This window comes from Antedon bifida, chromosome 5 (genome assembly GCF_963402885.1).
Source record: "Antedon bifida chromosome 5, ecAntBifi1.1, whole genome shotgun sequence".
NCBI classification, from domain to species: Eukaryota; Metazoa; Echinodermata; class Crinoidea; order Comatulida; family Antedonidae; genus Antedon; species Antedon bifida.
Window position 1 is genome coordinate 27,955,750 of NC_136230.1, and position 15,886 is coordinate 27,971,635.

The 15,886-nt window shown below is 33.9% G+C and overlaps 1 protein-coding gene across 2 annotated transcripts in view; it reads left to right on the forward strand.

Annotated features, from left to right (window-relative positions):
• LOC144841879 (phosphorylase b kinase regulatory subunit alpha, liver isoform-like) overlaps nt 1-15,886 on the forward strand; it is a 104,817-nt gene that overhangs the window by 13,313 nt on the left and 75,618 nt on the right. The window contains exons 21-23 of one of the 2 annotated variants that reach the window (XM_078698157.1): nt 1,296-1,466; nt 4,188-4,445; nt 5,974-7,091. In XM_078698157.1, the coding sequence (XP_078554283.1) occupies nt 1,296-1,466; nt 4,188-4,445; nt 5,974-6,201 (657 nt within the window). In that variant the 3' untranslated portion in view covers nt 6,202-7,091. Of the gene's footprint in view, nt 1-1,295; nt 1,467-4,187; nt 4,446-5,973; nt 7,092-15,886 lie in introns of those variants that run through there. The other variant, XM_078698156.1, reaches the window with a different exon arrangement.

Here is a 15,886-nt window from a genome sequence, read left to right on the forward strand (position 1 = left end):
GACTACAGTGCCACTATCCAAACAACTTTACAAAAAAAATGATTATCACTCGAGTCGTTATATTTGTCATCTCCTGCTCTCTAAAATGCAATTTCTTCTGATTGTTGATAAACAAAAACAAATATCCCAATGTTTACGAAATTATAGTTTTTGCTACTACTAGGCTCATAATCAGTAAGATCTTTATAATTAATTCATGCGTTGTTTAATATGCGAAATAATGATTTTTCGGCCTTTAGCACGCACACGTTTATTATTATATTATTATTATTATTATAGATTTCTTTAGATTTATAATAGCTCCCTCTGTTGTTTGATATATTGTCAACATTTCGATCAACTTGCGATCTCTCCAGGTATGCTACAATAATGTAATGTTGCTGCAAAGGCCTCGACATTGCAGTGCCAGCCTTATGTTTACGGAATGTAGAATTCCTTCTTTTTATGAATTGTTAAGAAAATCAATATATGGCCTGATGGGTAGACTAAATGCAAGCGAAAATGTTTTAGTCTCAACGATTATAAGCAACGTCTTAGTTAAGTCGAAGATGCTCTCCAGGTGGAATGCCATCCTGAGATGAGTAGTAGTAATTTGTCTTGTTTATTTTATTTCATTTATATGTAATTTTTACTTTATGGACCAGAGATTCCGAAATAAAAGATTGAATGAATGAATGAATTTCATAGGACCAGCTATAGTTTGGACTGCTTTCATGTTTTCCACGAGGAGAATACCCTCTTTTTACGAGCATGTTGCAAGTGTGTCTATGGTTTTAGAATAAGAGTTTTGAATAGTGAAAATGATCGTGTTAGGTGTACTACGAACTGTCTGTTAAGATCTTCAAATCTCTTCACTAAATAGGAGAAAATCCTATTTTATTTTATTCGTTTTCTTTCAAGTATTGTTTGTTGTGATTGTATATGGAATTGTTATAATCAATAATACCTCCTGATATTTCATTTGTTCATGTCTAATTACCATTTCTGAGAACATGAAATAAGTCCTTATCCAAGCGTGTCTGCCCTCACCATACTAGCACTCCTTATGTCACAAATATTTAAATCTTTACTGAATTGTGTGTCACAACCTACTTATTTTTTTATTAAAACCATACACTGTTGGTATGGAGTTAAATTCATTTTTTAGTTTTCTTTTTAATTTGATGGAAGATATTCATCATTCACACTATGAGGCAGAAATGTTCTGACAACACAACTTCCAAGACTCTTAATTTTATGTTGAATATTTTGTGTATTATATGAAAAAGAAAAAAAAACAATTCTTTCAATTTCAGATGATGTCAAGGAGTGGAGACGCTAGCAAACTTGACCTTTCCAAAGAGTCTATAGAAGACGAAGTATTTTCTGAGAAATCGGGACAATGGCTTCGTAGGAGACGTCTTGATGGCGCACTCAATCGAGCACCAAACGACTTTTATCCAAAAGTCTGGAGAGTTTTAGAAAAAGTATGTATTTTATAATCATCATTATTCTTTGGATTTTCTCTTAGAAGTGGTTACTGACACTTCTGTTACTCATTCCATACCACAGTATCATCTCTCCACTTCTTCCTATCTTCGATTCTCATACATACAAGTGAGATGTACATTACAATTAAGATATAAATTGATCTTTACTTACAAAACATGTGTTTTTGCAAAGATTTTCCTTACAGTTGCATATAAATATTCTATTAGAAAAATATTTTGTCTTCAGTAATTGAATGATGACTGTGTAGTGACACTTCTTGGCAACTGTTGACATCAGTCAGGCGCCACTCACATAGCCGCAAGAATGTTTTACTTATGATGATTTATTGATATGTTTAGAATTTTTTATATTTTCCTAGGGTGTGTTTTAAGTTGTACGTTTCTTTTTTTAAAGTACTACTTACCTTGCCAAGAGAGACGAAAAGTAAATGTTAGGTCTTATTAAATCGGATCATAGCATCCGCAATTCAGATAGTCTTTGCTGTTTATATATTCTCCAAACTCACTTACGATTTTAGGCTCCTGTCTAGTATCTTTCTACAGAAGTCTAGAAATGGGGAAAAAAAATTGTAAAATATATGTGGAAAAAAAGTAAAACTGTACTCAGTTGAACTTAGGCTGGGGCGCTGAGTAAAAGGCCTTAAAATAAACTTTCGGCTGTATGACACATGTTGAAAGTGGATTTTCTCACCCACCTCATATATTTTTCTTATTAATATTTTTATTAGTAATATTATTTTATACACATTTCCATATACACACGTCCCTCATTATTACATAGGAAATCATTTTTGTATCTTGAGCTTGATTATACATTTGATAATCCGATAATTAAAAGTGGAAATTAACTCATAACTCCAATTGTGTCAGGGTTGATACTTATAAACTTAACTTGTTTTAAAGGTCAACTCATTCGCGTATAAATTAAACAAGGCAGCCAATCATCTTCTATATGCTAAAGCAAGTTTTGATGTTTAGCACATGTCTTGACGCATCATGACGTGATTGATAGGCCAAAACTTGTCATACTGTATAATATTATAAGCATACATTAACGACGTGGAAAGACTGTTTCCCTTGTCGACCTTGTCTGATCGTAGCTGCTCGCAAAATCCGATGTTATAATCGGTTCATCACAACACATTAATATTCAACACAAATGGCTGCCCAAATTACAATAAAAACGAAGAGTTTAATGTATAGGTTTATTAATAATTAGGAAAGCGGTATTCTATAGCACTGTAGTCGGAATACAATCCTTGTCTTCCACTTGTATATCAAAAAACATGCCACACAAAGCATATGTAAATGAAGTCATGGTCAGAAAGATGTGTAGTGTATTGTGGATGAAAATGAAACACTTGGAAAGTTATAGAAACAGTGATATCGGATGAAAAGTGTGGAAGAAGGAAGAGGCGGTTGAAATAGATAAGATGTTTTAAGAAATGATGAAGATGAGCTGGTGATGAGAATTCAGAAATTAAGAAAAGAGGAACGAAATTAAGTGCATGATTGAAAGAATTAAGCTTTGTCTACACCATCAAACATATGATGTGCCCATATATGGACATGATGATGTCATATTACTACCGTATTTGGGAATATCACTACCATATTTGAACACATCACACTTTTTTTGTCAAACTTGTTTAATAGTGTAGACCGAGCTTTAAGCAACTAATACTTTATTTTATTTAGTCATTTAATTTAGAGAGTTGGTATAGCAGCATGGGACTAGTGATGTAAAAGGGGGAAAAAAGTCATGTTTTGCTGTTGTTAGTCTCTGTAGAACATTCTTACTTCCTGAATAGGAGGACGTAATGTATGTAGTGATATGCTTTGTGAGATAACATAAAATTAAGTGTTTAACATTTAACCTTATGATTGATAAATCAATCAACGCTCAATTCACCAACTGGGACGATTGGATAATTTCACTTTATATGGCACCAATGGTTCTGTTCTAACATATAGACTGAACACTATATTGCGGAATACTCCTATGAATAATATTAACGGAATTTAATTTAACCGCAAGTCTGATGAAATTGCGTGAGTAACCAATAGACGACAGGATAGGAAGATTTAAAAATGGTAGTATAGCAACTAAACCGGTATAAGTTCTTAATTTATCTGGCAGTAATTTTCTTTGAACTAATGTTCAATCAAATTTTTCTTTGGGACGTGACATTTTGCTTTTATAACTATCTCTCAAATTTTTGATATGTCTTGGGAGGAAGTGATTTATTCTGAGGAATTAAAAAGGTTACATCAACATTTTTCGAAATTTTTGATTGAATAATGTATTTTAAAAACCAATAGATGTACTGATTATGTTTAAATAAATCTAGTGTTACACTATCAGACTAGTTTGACAAAAATAATGTGCTGTGCTCAAATATGCCCTTTTTTTGTCACATAAACACTGATAGTGTGGACAGAGTTTAACAATAACAAGAGGAAAGGCATGATTTCAATTTCTTTATTTGATCATCATCAGGAATGTCATCATTCTTAAAGGAGGTACTAAAATCATCCATTTTTATTCCAACACAATGTTTTTACCATAATGTCTAGCATTAAGATAATACTGTGCTGGGCATGACAAAGGTTTGTGGCAGCCTAACCCAAAGTAAGCCCAACACTGCTCTGGTCTCTACTATCAAAATAATTCTTATAATGCTTTGTCTCTTGCAGTGCCATGGTATCAGTATCAAGGGAAACTTCTTGCATCAAAGCCTGACAAGAGAGATGACCGCTGGTGAGCTGAAGTTTGCATTGGCAGTTGAGACCGTTCTTAATCGTATACCACAACCTCAGTATAGACAGCTGATGGTTGAGGCTCTGATGGTGCTAACATTAGCAGTGGAGAATGACTGGTTTCAGAGTCTTGGTGGCACTATCCAAGTTGATAAACTTGTAGCCGATGCAAATGATCTCTTCCTAGAAGATCAGGTAATATATTTTTTTTTATACAACATAAAAAATTTAATTTTATAAAATACAATTTAAATTGTACACACATCAAATCTCGTCTCCATCTTTTTGGCCCAACCTCAAGCTCTCAAGCCAAAGATATGTTATCTAGCACATTTTCACCAATCGCGATCTTTATTTGATTAAAACAAAAAACAAAACTATGTTTTATCATGCCTAGAATCAATGATCCTAGGCCACAACAAGCAAAGCAACGTAAAGTTTGTTAATACAGTAAATGGAGAAGGAAGCTTAAATGTTGGCTGAAATTTCCTGGGCTAACTATAGATTTTTTAAGCGATTGTGGAGGCAACCAAATTATTTGTGTGCAAAACTGTATACCTACATGATACAATATGATACTATATACTGTATATTGATAGTATAATACTGTATCATACCCTATATAGTATAAATATATGATATTATATAGGCCTACAGTAAAATACTGTATAAGTCTATACTATAGCATATAGTAAAATACTATAGGCTTATATATATATACAGTAAAATATATGATATGATTCTATACTGTATAGAGTATACTGTAATTTAAAAACAGATTAAATGTTATGTACAATTATTCATGTGTAGTTTATTTTAACATGAAAAAAGCAAAAGCAAAAAAAGCAAAATTTTCCAGTATTCATTGAGATTAAAAAATTTACAACATATAACGCTATTAAAAAATATTGTGAACTCACTCATCCAGCCACTTTGTGGTTTATTTAAAGTATGTTAACAGTAATTTGTGTGGCATTTGACGAAACACTGCAGTTGACCGCTAAATTTTGCGTAATGGATAATATCCTGTGGTACCGTCGGCCGAAATTTAATGTCGGAGCTTAAACCTTGCATTGTCATGCAATTCACATACACGAATATGACTTGCGTTTTTTGCTGACTTTGCGTAACAAAAAACGTATTATCAAATTAAAAATAATATTATTAGGAAATGTCTAATTGGTTAAAATGATTAGTTATTGAATTTTTATAAAATTTGTGTAGAATATACCACAGAATTTCCTTACAGATTGTGTATAGGAAACTTATTCTCTTACATATGTATATGTGTTAACATGTACATGACGTAATCGCTAATCTGGTGACTAACGTATGATTTCTGTGCGTTTACTCAATGACGTGACTCATTTGGGGCTTTTAGGGTTGCAGCCTGGATTTCAAACGACAGACAAACAGCCCTGTGTTTTTAAGCTATTGGGAATTTGCCTGTTATGTAAACTTGACCGTTAACAGTTTTAAACTGCCAATTAATTTTTCAAAATGGTGTTATTCATATTAAAGATGATATGGAAAAATAATAATTTCTATTGAAACATATTAAAAGTATCTCTGACAAATATGATAAAGTTAAATTTAGAATGTTTCTCCTTGACTGACCTTAAAGTTAAATTTATTATTTTATTAATATCAAGAAAACAAATCTAGTGAAAACTAAAATTTAAACAGTTTAGATTATGAATGTGGCCATCACATTTTTTTCCAGAGAATTCACAATGGAGATTCAATGTTATGCTGTGCAGGACGCACAGAGGCGCAACGATACGATCCATTAAGGTGCAGCGGAGTTGCCGGCATTTGTAGCCACTTCTACGACAGCGCCCCCAGCGGCCAATATGGAACAATGACTTATCTAGCTAAAGCGGTAGCTAATACTTTGAATTTCCGACAGGAGTTTGGTATGAATGATACCGCTGAATGTAAACTAAGTTAACGGTTTATTACGGATTCTAGCAGTTGTAGGCATCATTTATACGACAGCAGACGAACACATGGCTAAATCGGTAACTAAAACTTTGAATTTCCGATGGTAGACACATGGCAAAATCGGTAGCTAATACTTTGAATTTCCGACAAGAATTTAGTGCAAATGATACCATTGAATGTAAACGAAGTTAGAAGTTCATTACGAATGCTAGCAGTTGTAGGAATTTCTATGACAGCGAGGGCAACCCGAAACAACGACCTATCTAGCTAAATCGGTAATTAATGCTTTGAATTTTCAAACAGAAATTTGGTGCAAATGATACAGTTGAATATAAACCAAGTTTATTGATTAGTACGTATTCTATCTAGCAGTTGCAGACATTTCTATAACAGCGGGACCAACACGAAACAACAATCTAACAAAATCAGTAATAAATACTTAATATTTTCGACAGGAATTTGGTACGAATGAAACCGTTGAATGAATTCTAAGTTAGCGGTTTATTAATCATTACGGATACTAGCATAATTTAAGAGGCTAGATGTAAGGTGCATGGTAATTGAAGGCAAACGACAGCAGGATACAGCAAACAGGCCTGATTATTATTGTTTATAGTATTTTATAGAAGCTGCATTCAAACTAATTAATAACAGTCACAAACTGGTGATTAGATGGGAGTGCGTAATTAGCCTGAGATAAATCCATTAAATCATGAGTGAAACGATGGGACAATCAGGAAGACAAAAGAAGATGGTTAAAGAAAGGTGACCTACAAAACCTTTATAGATATATTGTCCCATAGGCCATTTTAATGACGCATAACAGTTATTCACCAAAAATTGAATCAATATATATTCTCATCTTATCGTTTCAAATTAATTAAATTTCAGTATATCACTGGGCAGTTTAGAATTAATGTTCTTTGCCTGTTGTGTTTATATATATATATATAAATTTTTCAGTAATTTTCCTTTGGATTTATATATATATATATATGTATATATTTTACCTGATAAAACAATAATTTGAAAATAAGTAAAATATATTTTGTCTTTTATACGTGAAATTATTTTTGTTGTTTTTTGGAAGCGGAAGTGAATAATGTAATGTAGTAACTGTAAAATGGCCTATTCATTTATTTCTATATAACACACTGTGTAATCTCTGCACATAAACTGTGAATAGCAAACATTTATTCTAAACAGTAAATATGTAAATTGTAATTTTCATAGCAGTGGTGAACATTTTACTGTCATATTACAGAAATGCTGCAAACTTTCCAGTCTTAAGCTCTGTCTACACTATCAAACTTTATGTGACAACAAAAATGTGATGTGCACATATATGGGCATAATGATGTCATATCGCTACCTTATTTAAGCATGTCACTACCATATTTAGGCACATCACAAACTAGTTTGATAGTGTAGACAGAGCTTAAGATAGTGTAGTATTAGTTAAATTAGGCTTACCTTGAAATCTTTTTCCATGGAACGATTCCAAAATTTATTCATTACATAAAGCCGTTGGCCCAAGTTAATATGCAATATAATTTACATAGATTAAACAGTTGGAAAGAAATCAAATCTTAATTGTTGGATATTAGATTCTGAAAAGTGGAAATTTATAAAATCTTCAAAGTTGAAAAAGGGATATTTTAGGTTGAAGTTTTAGTTTGATGGTTTAGGTCAAAGCTTTAGTATCCAGTTTTCGGGTTTCATGTCTTTACTTTGGGATGGTGCTCTGGGGTGTTTTAGTTATATGTTTTAGGCAGGTCGTTTAGAATGGAGCTTTCATATCCAGTGTTCAGTGTTGATGTCTTTGGAAGATCATAATGTTGACGTGTGACTTGTTCTGGAGTGTTTTAGATGTTTTAGGTTGAAGTTTTAGTTTGATGGTTTAGAATGAAGCTTTCATATCCTTGGAAGAGACTGTAACTTGTTCTGGATGTTTTGTTTTTATATTTCTTATTGTTTGTAAATGAAGACTTATCTCAGTATATTTGATGATGTGAGGCAATATTACTATAGTCAGTGAGACAGTTTTGTTATTCTTTTTATTATAAAAGTCTGTTCCAACTGAATACACCTTTCAGCATAATGCGCTATATCAAGTACCAGTTATTATTTTTATTATTATTATTATTACACTTTTCAAAAACATTGATAACAATAAGTAAAAAGTGATGCTGCAGGATTTTTTATTTTACGATGCTCGTTCTTCTTTACTGCTGACAAATAATAAGTACGGTAATTATTATCTCCGATTGAGCTGAAACTCTTGACCAATAGTACAACTCATGGAGTATTGAAAGCGTAGGGTCAAAGGTCACACAATTCATATGACTGGGTTTATTTTCTATTGAACATAGTTTCTCAATGTTTTTGGTAACGTTTATAATATAGAATGCTATTCATTTAGCCAACCCTTTAATTCCTGGGTTTGAATCCAACAATGTCATTAAATGATAGTAGCTTTTACTCCACTCATGTTTGCTGCATGTTTCCATGATGCTACTAATCCCCTTCCAGTCTCGAGTCATTGGTTCGAATCATGATGTAATTATGCCTAAATAGGAAAGATCTAATGGCCTTATTGTATTAGTAACTCAATAATCAAATTCTTATTAATAGGATACTTTCCCATGACTAAAAGAAATATTACTACCATTCACCAAAGCATCCTGTGCGTGTAGAATCATAAGATACATCGAATTAAAATTAATAATAATTAATATGTTCTGCTTTTATGTGACCCGCCTCATATCATTTAGTTTTAATTGTAGTAATTTTAGCTCCAGGAGAGTTTTTTTGGTGAAGAATCATTTTCTATGATAGAGTAGAGTTGTGGGTATTTGATAGCAATACTGACTAAAACTACTCCTGTCAATCGCACTGTATTCTATATCCCAGCCACCTCTCCGGCTCCCGGCCATCCCTCCTCCTCCGCCGCCTTCCTTCCTTTCCCTCTTGCTTTATCCTGCAAGTCTTAACTTCGTAAAAACTAGATTTAGAAGTAGTGAAGTGCGTAGATGTTAATCAGAAATCGTCTTTAAAGCTTTGTTTCCACGAGGACGCTGCGCAAGAATGTACGCGCTTTTTACTTAATTAAATTTGACCAATCATCTGAATTTTCGCGTGTCATTAGTAAAATTACGTTGCGCGTGCGTCCTTGAGTGAGAATAACGCAAGCACGTAATTTGACCACTCACGTCAGAACTGTCGCTTGTGATTGGTCAACTCGCTTGAGTTTTTCTTAGGTCTTGCGTTGCGTCCTAGTGAAATGGATTACTTCATTGCAAAGAAAGAGGCGATTTAGGTTTATTTTGTGTGATCTTCAAACGTTCCTAGAAACAAGGAAGTTGTAATAGTGTGCATGCAGTGTGTTGATAATCAAGTAAGCATGGGTTTGTAGGGTGATGATGTTATTTTAATGAGAGTATTTCTGTAAACGTACCAAGTTCAGAATTGTTACTAGTCAGAGTGAGTATAACGCTACGCACTAGGAAATACTTAATTCACAGTGTCACATCGAATTGGGTGTTGAAACACCTAACACAACCTGCCACATGTTATAATAGTAGTACTATTGTATAGAGTATAACTAATCTAATCACTCAGTGTTTCCATTACTGTAACATCAAGAAACGTTCTCAAATCCGCTACTAAAGCTTTGAATAATTTAAGCCTATTTAGCTATGGTTATTACTTTTTAATTTTGTTTATAGTGTAATTATTTTATTATTGATAACACGATTGAGTCAGCCATTTTGGTGCAATAAAAAAAACGATTTTAAAATAAAAGCTTTATAAAACTATTTTGGAGTGTCTTGATCTTTTGTGTTTTTTTTTAAATTTCATTTTAGCATTAATTATTAAAATCGCCTTAAACAATCGGACCACACACAAGCATTCTACATTTATGATTTTAAATGCGCAGAATGTGTTTAGATACGATAATGCCGCGTCGTAAAATCAAAAAGCCCTCTGTCGCGCAGACAACAAGGGCAACAACCGTCAATGAAGTGTCGACTGAAATGTCGCCAGTTAATCGTCTCTAGATAAATTAGGTCACACCCTTGTTTGCATCGATAAATCTGTCAGTGCCCCACCTTTAAACATGTCACATGATGCTAATTTTGTAACCAAACCCATGTTGTCGCATTGTCGACAAGTGTTTGAACTTAATGTCAATTAATAGTTCCACACCTTTAAAATGTCACTTAAGATGATGAGTCAATCTTTTGAGGACATTTACCACACCTTTTGTCGCTTGACTAGAATAAATGTCAACTGAGCGCCAGTAAGTTGTCGCACACATAATGTCACATGTGTCAATCGTATACCGCACCACACCTTTTGGGTTGTGTCGCATGGACGAACATAAACTTCCACGTCATTCAAAATGTCATGGATAAGGTAATCAATGGGTTAATTGGACATTTAAGTCGGTACGCGGCCTACGTAATAATGCGTATGACAATCACCGCACGGATTGTCTGTACGTGCTCGCGTCGGCTTTTGTCACTCTTTATTGTGGTTAGTGGTGTCAAACACAAGTGTGACACACATAAGGTGTTGTTCAATTTCAATTTAATTATTTCCTTTTTAAATTTTTTATGATTATCATAAAATTAATTATGGTTTTAACAAAATGAATCGATTCCGTCGCGAATGATCGTCGTGGTTGAAAGGTTATTTTAGCTCATACAGATCTTGCCAAAGTTTACAACCTCATTATATTCAATAAGTATTTAGCCTAGAGGTTGAAATTGCATAAAGTATCTCAGATATGTATTAGTTTAACCATATTGGATATAACCAATTGGGAGACCGCCTGCCCCCGTTCCCCCTCTACAAATTCGAATGCCAAAATTATACATAATAGATTTAAACAAATTGACTTTAAATTGAATTACTTAGAACAACTTTACATAGAATATAAAAACAGATGATTTTGTCATTTTAATCTTAGTCTATGTACACGTGTATTGTAATGTAAAGAGGATATTGTTTAAGAAAATCGCAAAGAATGCATAAAAATCTAATTTTTAACTTAACCTGTTTGCCTTGACTTTTACCCTGTGCTAACGTAAAAGAGCTGATTTGATTTCGATGGAGCATTGCCTGGGTGAAATTAAGAATAGGCATAAAGTGTGTTGTAAACCTACTGTGATTTTGAATAGGTTTTATTTCGTGATAATTATAAGCGAACGAACTCCAATCCAGGGAGGTGGAAAACCAGAAAGGAGCGATACCATTGTGGAATCGATACCATGGTGGAATCAATGTCTTCGTCACTTTGGTATCAAGAGTTTTATGGTATCTGTCCAATTTACTATTGGGAGGGACCGAAATCCTGTGCCACCGTAAACGAGAGTTTTATGTTTAAAAATAATTTCGAAAGATTATGGCGTTTGGCAAGAAGTATAACTTTTATCTCGTTTTTTTCTTGAATTTGATTTTGAATAGATTTTATTTCGTTATATTCATATTATATTATTATTATTTCATTATAAGCGAACGAACTCCAAGGGATGGGAACCCCCCTCCCCCCAGAAACAGATCGATACATTGTGGAATCGACCATTGTGAAATCGATACCATGGTAATGGTGGTCAAGGAAGAGTGAAATTCGCTCTTCCTTGCTTTGGTAAACTTTGGTAAACTTTAACTGGATACCGAAATCAGAGTTTTTATGTTTAACAGAAACTGATTTCGAAAGATTATAACTTTTATCTCGTTTTTGCTTGAATTTGTCAAGGAACTGAATAATAGTATGATCGTTCCATGGTTCGAGGATAAATGCATTGTGGGATTACAAATTTAGAAGGTCTAAATATTAGTCTGAGTAATGGAATATCCCTTGTATACCCCACTTACCCTTCCCGTAACATAAAACAGAGAACTTTATCAATTAAGACGGAACTCAAACTCATTTCCTTCATTAACGTTAATTAATGTTAAGTTAATAAAGTATCTGTTTCAGTAATTATGTAATAATGATTTATTTTAGTTTGTGGTGATGCATTTTTGTTCCATTTCTCCCAAACGTCGTTATTGTTTTTCTGACGTCAGCCTCTTGGATGCTCTCATTCTGAACATGGCGAGTTGACCAATGACAAGCGACAGTTCGAATAATCTATCGCTTGTGATTGGTCAAATTACTTATGCTTGGTTTCACCAGAGACGCAACGCAATGACATAAGCGCAACGAAAGCGATTTGATCAAACACAAGCGATGGATTATACATTGGTAAACTCGCTTGCGTTCCGTAGCGTTACGTTGCGCCTCAGTGGGAACCTAGCGTCACTTTGCGCTTACGTCCTCGCGTTGCGTCTCTATACCGGGGAACTAAGCATTCGTGTCGTTGTAAAACTATTATTACTATTATTTAACCTTCAATTTGTTACGTTTATTTTTATATTACATTTGCTTTATTGTCAAAGCCTCTTATTCTGAAAAAAAAGTGTGAAAGTGAAAATCCTGACCGCAGGGAAGCCGGAAACTAACTCGCGTGCGAATCAAGTTAGGCTATCTGCTAAACCGGAAAATGATCAACCAGCACTTAACAAGACCCGTTAAAAACCCGAGACAACTTGATGTCAATGTAGGTTTTATTTCATGTAAAAATACTCTCTTGCGGTTCACAGTTCTTTTAACAAACATTGTTTAATGCATACTATGCATGGTTTGGTGTGGTTTTGATGTTAGCGCGAATAAACCATCAGTTTCCTACGCAAATTTTAAATCACTTTAGTTTTGACAGTCTCCGCCGATTTAGAACGAATTTGTATTCTTCCGCCGAGTTTTTCCGGTGTATCTTTGAAATGCTTTGTACACCATCAACCATGCCCCACCACCCGCTAAAAAAACAGAAGAAAAAAAAACGCCGAAAACAGAATTGATTTTATTTCGATACATTTTACACACAATTTATTCAAATTTGAATATTAAATATTTTAGTATTAGTATTTTAGTATTTATTCTTTTTTTTAATATGTACAAAAAGCAAATTTTGTACAGATTGTAATTTATGTAAATATAATGAATATATTAAATTAACAGTCTTATTGGTCGTTAAATAGAAATATTATTTAGTCCTATAATATTTCATGTATGGTCAGTGCTAACGAATGGTCTTCAATTAGAGGAAATAATCTTAATTGGACATGTCCTTAAGTTGAACTGTATTTAATTGGGAGAGACGGTTATCAATCAACAACAATATGATATGCTTGTGACATTGGTATTCTATAGGACTTATTCAATTACCAACTTGTTATTAAGCCTATACTAAATAATAATGAATTATATCGTGATTAAAATACCTTATCACCAGCTGAGTGCACTTATAATTAGACTGATAACTGTTTTAAGGACGATATAGAACCAAAATGCAATCTTTCATCAGTAAAAATGATGTATTTTTTATCTCGATAAATGTGCGCGCGGCATATAATGATATCCTACCGTAGTATTTAAAATCAAATTGTAAAATGTTCTCGTTTAATTTAGTTGAAATTTTAAAAAAAATCGTTGGGACAGCTACAGTTGATAACTGACCAACAACTGTGAAATTATACAGCAATATAATGAATAGATAATAATTATACCATGGACATACGTTTGTCCATGGCAGTACGTAGTAGTTACTGATTGTGTTGCGATGAAGTCCGCCTCCTATCGACAGCTTCGTTTTTTGTCTCCCTTTCAACACCAGATATAATAATTCCCAACATCTATGAACAATCATGTCAGGAAACGGTGGTAGCCGTGCAACATACACCATTAATTATTGGAATATGCCTATGTACAAATTTAAATTCCAAATTGCGACACCCTTTTCTTTCCTCTTTTCTTAGTGCTTTTTTCCTCTAAAAGGTATTTTACCCATCCTCACATTAATATACTCGAAACCCCTCTTTCTGTCTCAATTTTTAAAATGAACTGGGATTTGTTGTCTTTGGTTTCAAATTATAATCTCCTTAATTGGGCTGACGTCATTTACGTTTGATGATCGAAGAATAAGTAGTGGGTAATTAACATTAGAGAGGCTCTTTAGAGGTCGTTATATCTAAGATTATGCATTTACTTTTCGAAGGCTATATTCAATTTATATTTTACACATATTAAGCGTTTTTATAGTACAGTTTTAGTAATTTTTGTTATATAACCGAAGTGTTTCTCCATGGTCATACAAAGATGTTAAGTTTTTGCCAATTTTCTCAAGTCTTGCTGTTGGTTCCGGTTGGTTGTCCCTGCCTTCTTATTGGTTGCAAGTATTGAGCCTACTGCCCCGTAGAATTGCGATTTGTACACCAGGTCAAGGTAGCATTAGTCGAGGCGTTATAAGTTATATATAAGGGTTTTTTATGACAAACTTCCAGCCAAATTATCATTTCAAAGTTAAAATCTTTAACTTTTTTCCTAATTTTTAGCAGTTGTTGGTTCTGGTTGATTTACCCCCGTCTTCTTAAATGGTTCCCGGCCTAGGACGTGACGCAGTGACGAAAGCGCAACTCAAGGGAGTTGACCAATGACAAGCGACAGTTCGAATATTTCAGCGCTTGTGATTGGTGAAATTACTTGCGTTGCGCTTACGTCCTTGCGTCACGTCCCAGCGGGAACTTTAGTTTTGCTGTCGCGAGTAGACAAGGCGAATCCTCAGAGACACGTTAGCTTGGCTCACCAGGTCAAGGTAGCCTATCGAGCCGTTCTAAAATAAAAGGGTTTCTTTCCAATCGTGTCATGATTCAGATGGTATCAAGAGTGTGTTTTAATTAGTTTAATTATCCACTTAATTTTATCGATAGGCATATCCCTCCGCCTTGGTTTTAATGATAGGCCTAAATCATATGTTTAGGCTATCAATGTGTAGACTAAGTTACTGTATAGGAGGTTTTCTAACTGTCATACCCACTGTAAGTTTGTTCTTCCTTCTTCCCGCAGACGGGTAAAAATACAGCCTAAGCCTGTAGCCTAATTGTCTAGAAACACCACTCTAGGGTCAAAATTATTCAACCTACTGTACGCTGCTCTGTGGCGTTTAAGGGTATGTTGTACGTAACGCCAAGGGCGTGGCGTTGTGAGTTTAGTTAACAACCGCCACTGCCTAGTTCACGTCAGTCTTACGCTGTACGTGTGAACATACCCTAGAATACAGTAAATGCATTTTTTTTGCAACAGCGAAAAAATATTCTATACACAATAAATAAAGTTTCTGGGTTCGATCCAAATCCTTGATTTAGTTTCGTGAGTGGGCTTGAGCTTGACGTGTTATGTACACATTTATGTCTTATTAATTATTTACTTTGTGAGATACTTAGGCCTACACATCGCGTAATTTGGTTCAGAAAGAGCAAGTCAATGTCCTGGAATTATTTTAAACTAGGCTTACTTATTTATGATTATGTGACCTGACCTTCACTCGCTCTACCATTTTTTTTGCGATAATGGGCCATGTGTTCGATTATTTATTAATAAATAGTGGTTGCTTTTATCGAGGGCTCACGGATAGACTTATTAAATAAGAAAATGCAGACCTACACTTCTTTGTACTGTTTATAATGGGGTTGTATACTACTTAATATTCTGCTAAATGTTGGCAGGAACTTCCTTATTTGAAGATGTTAGATCTGCAGGATTACAATACTTATATTTGGCATATGAGATGTTGTTTTACATATAA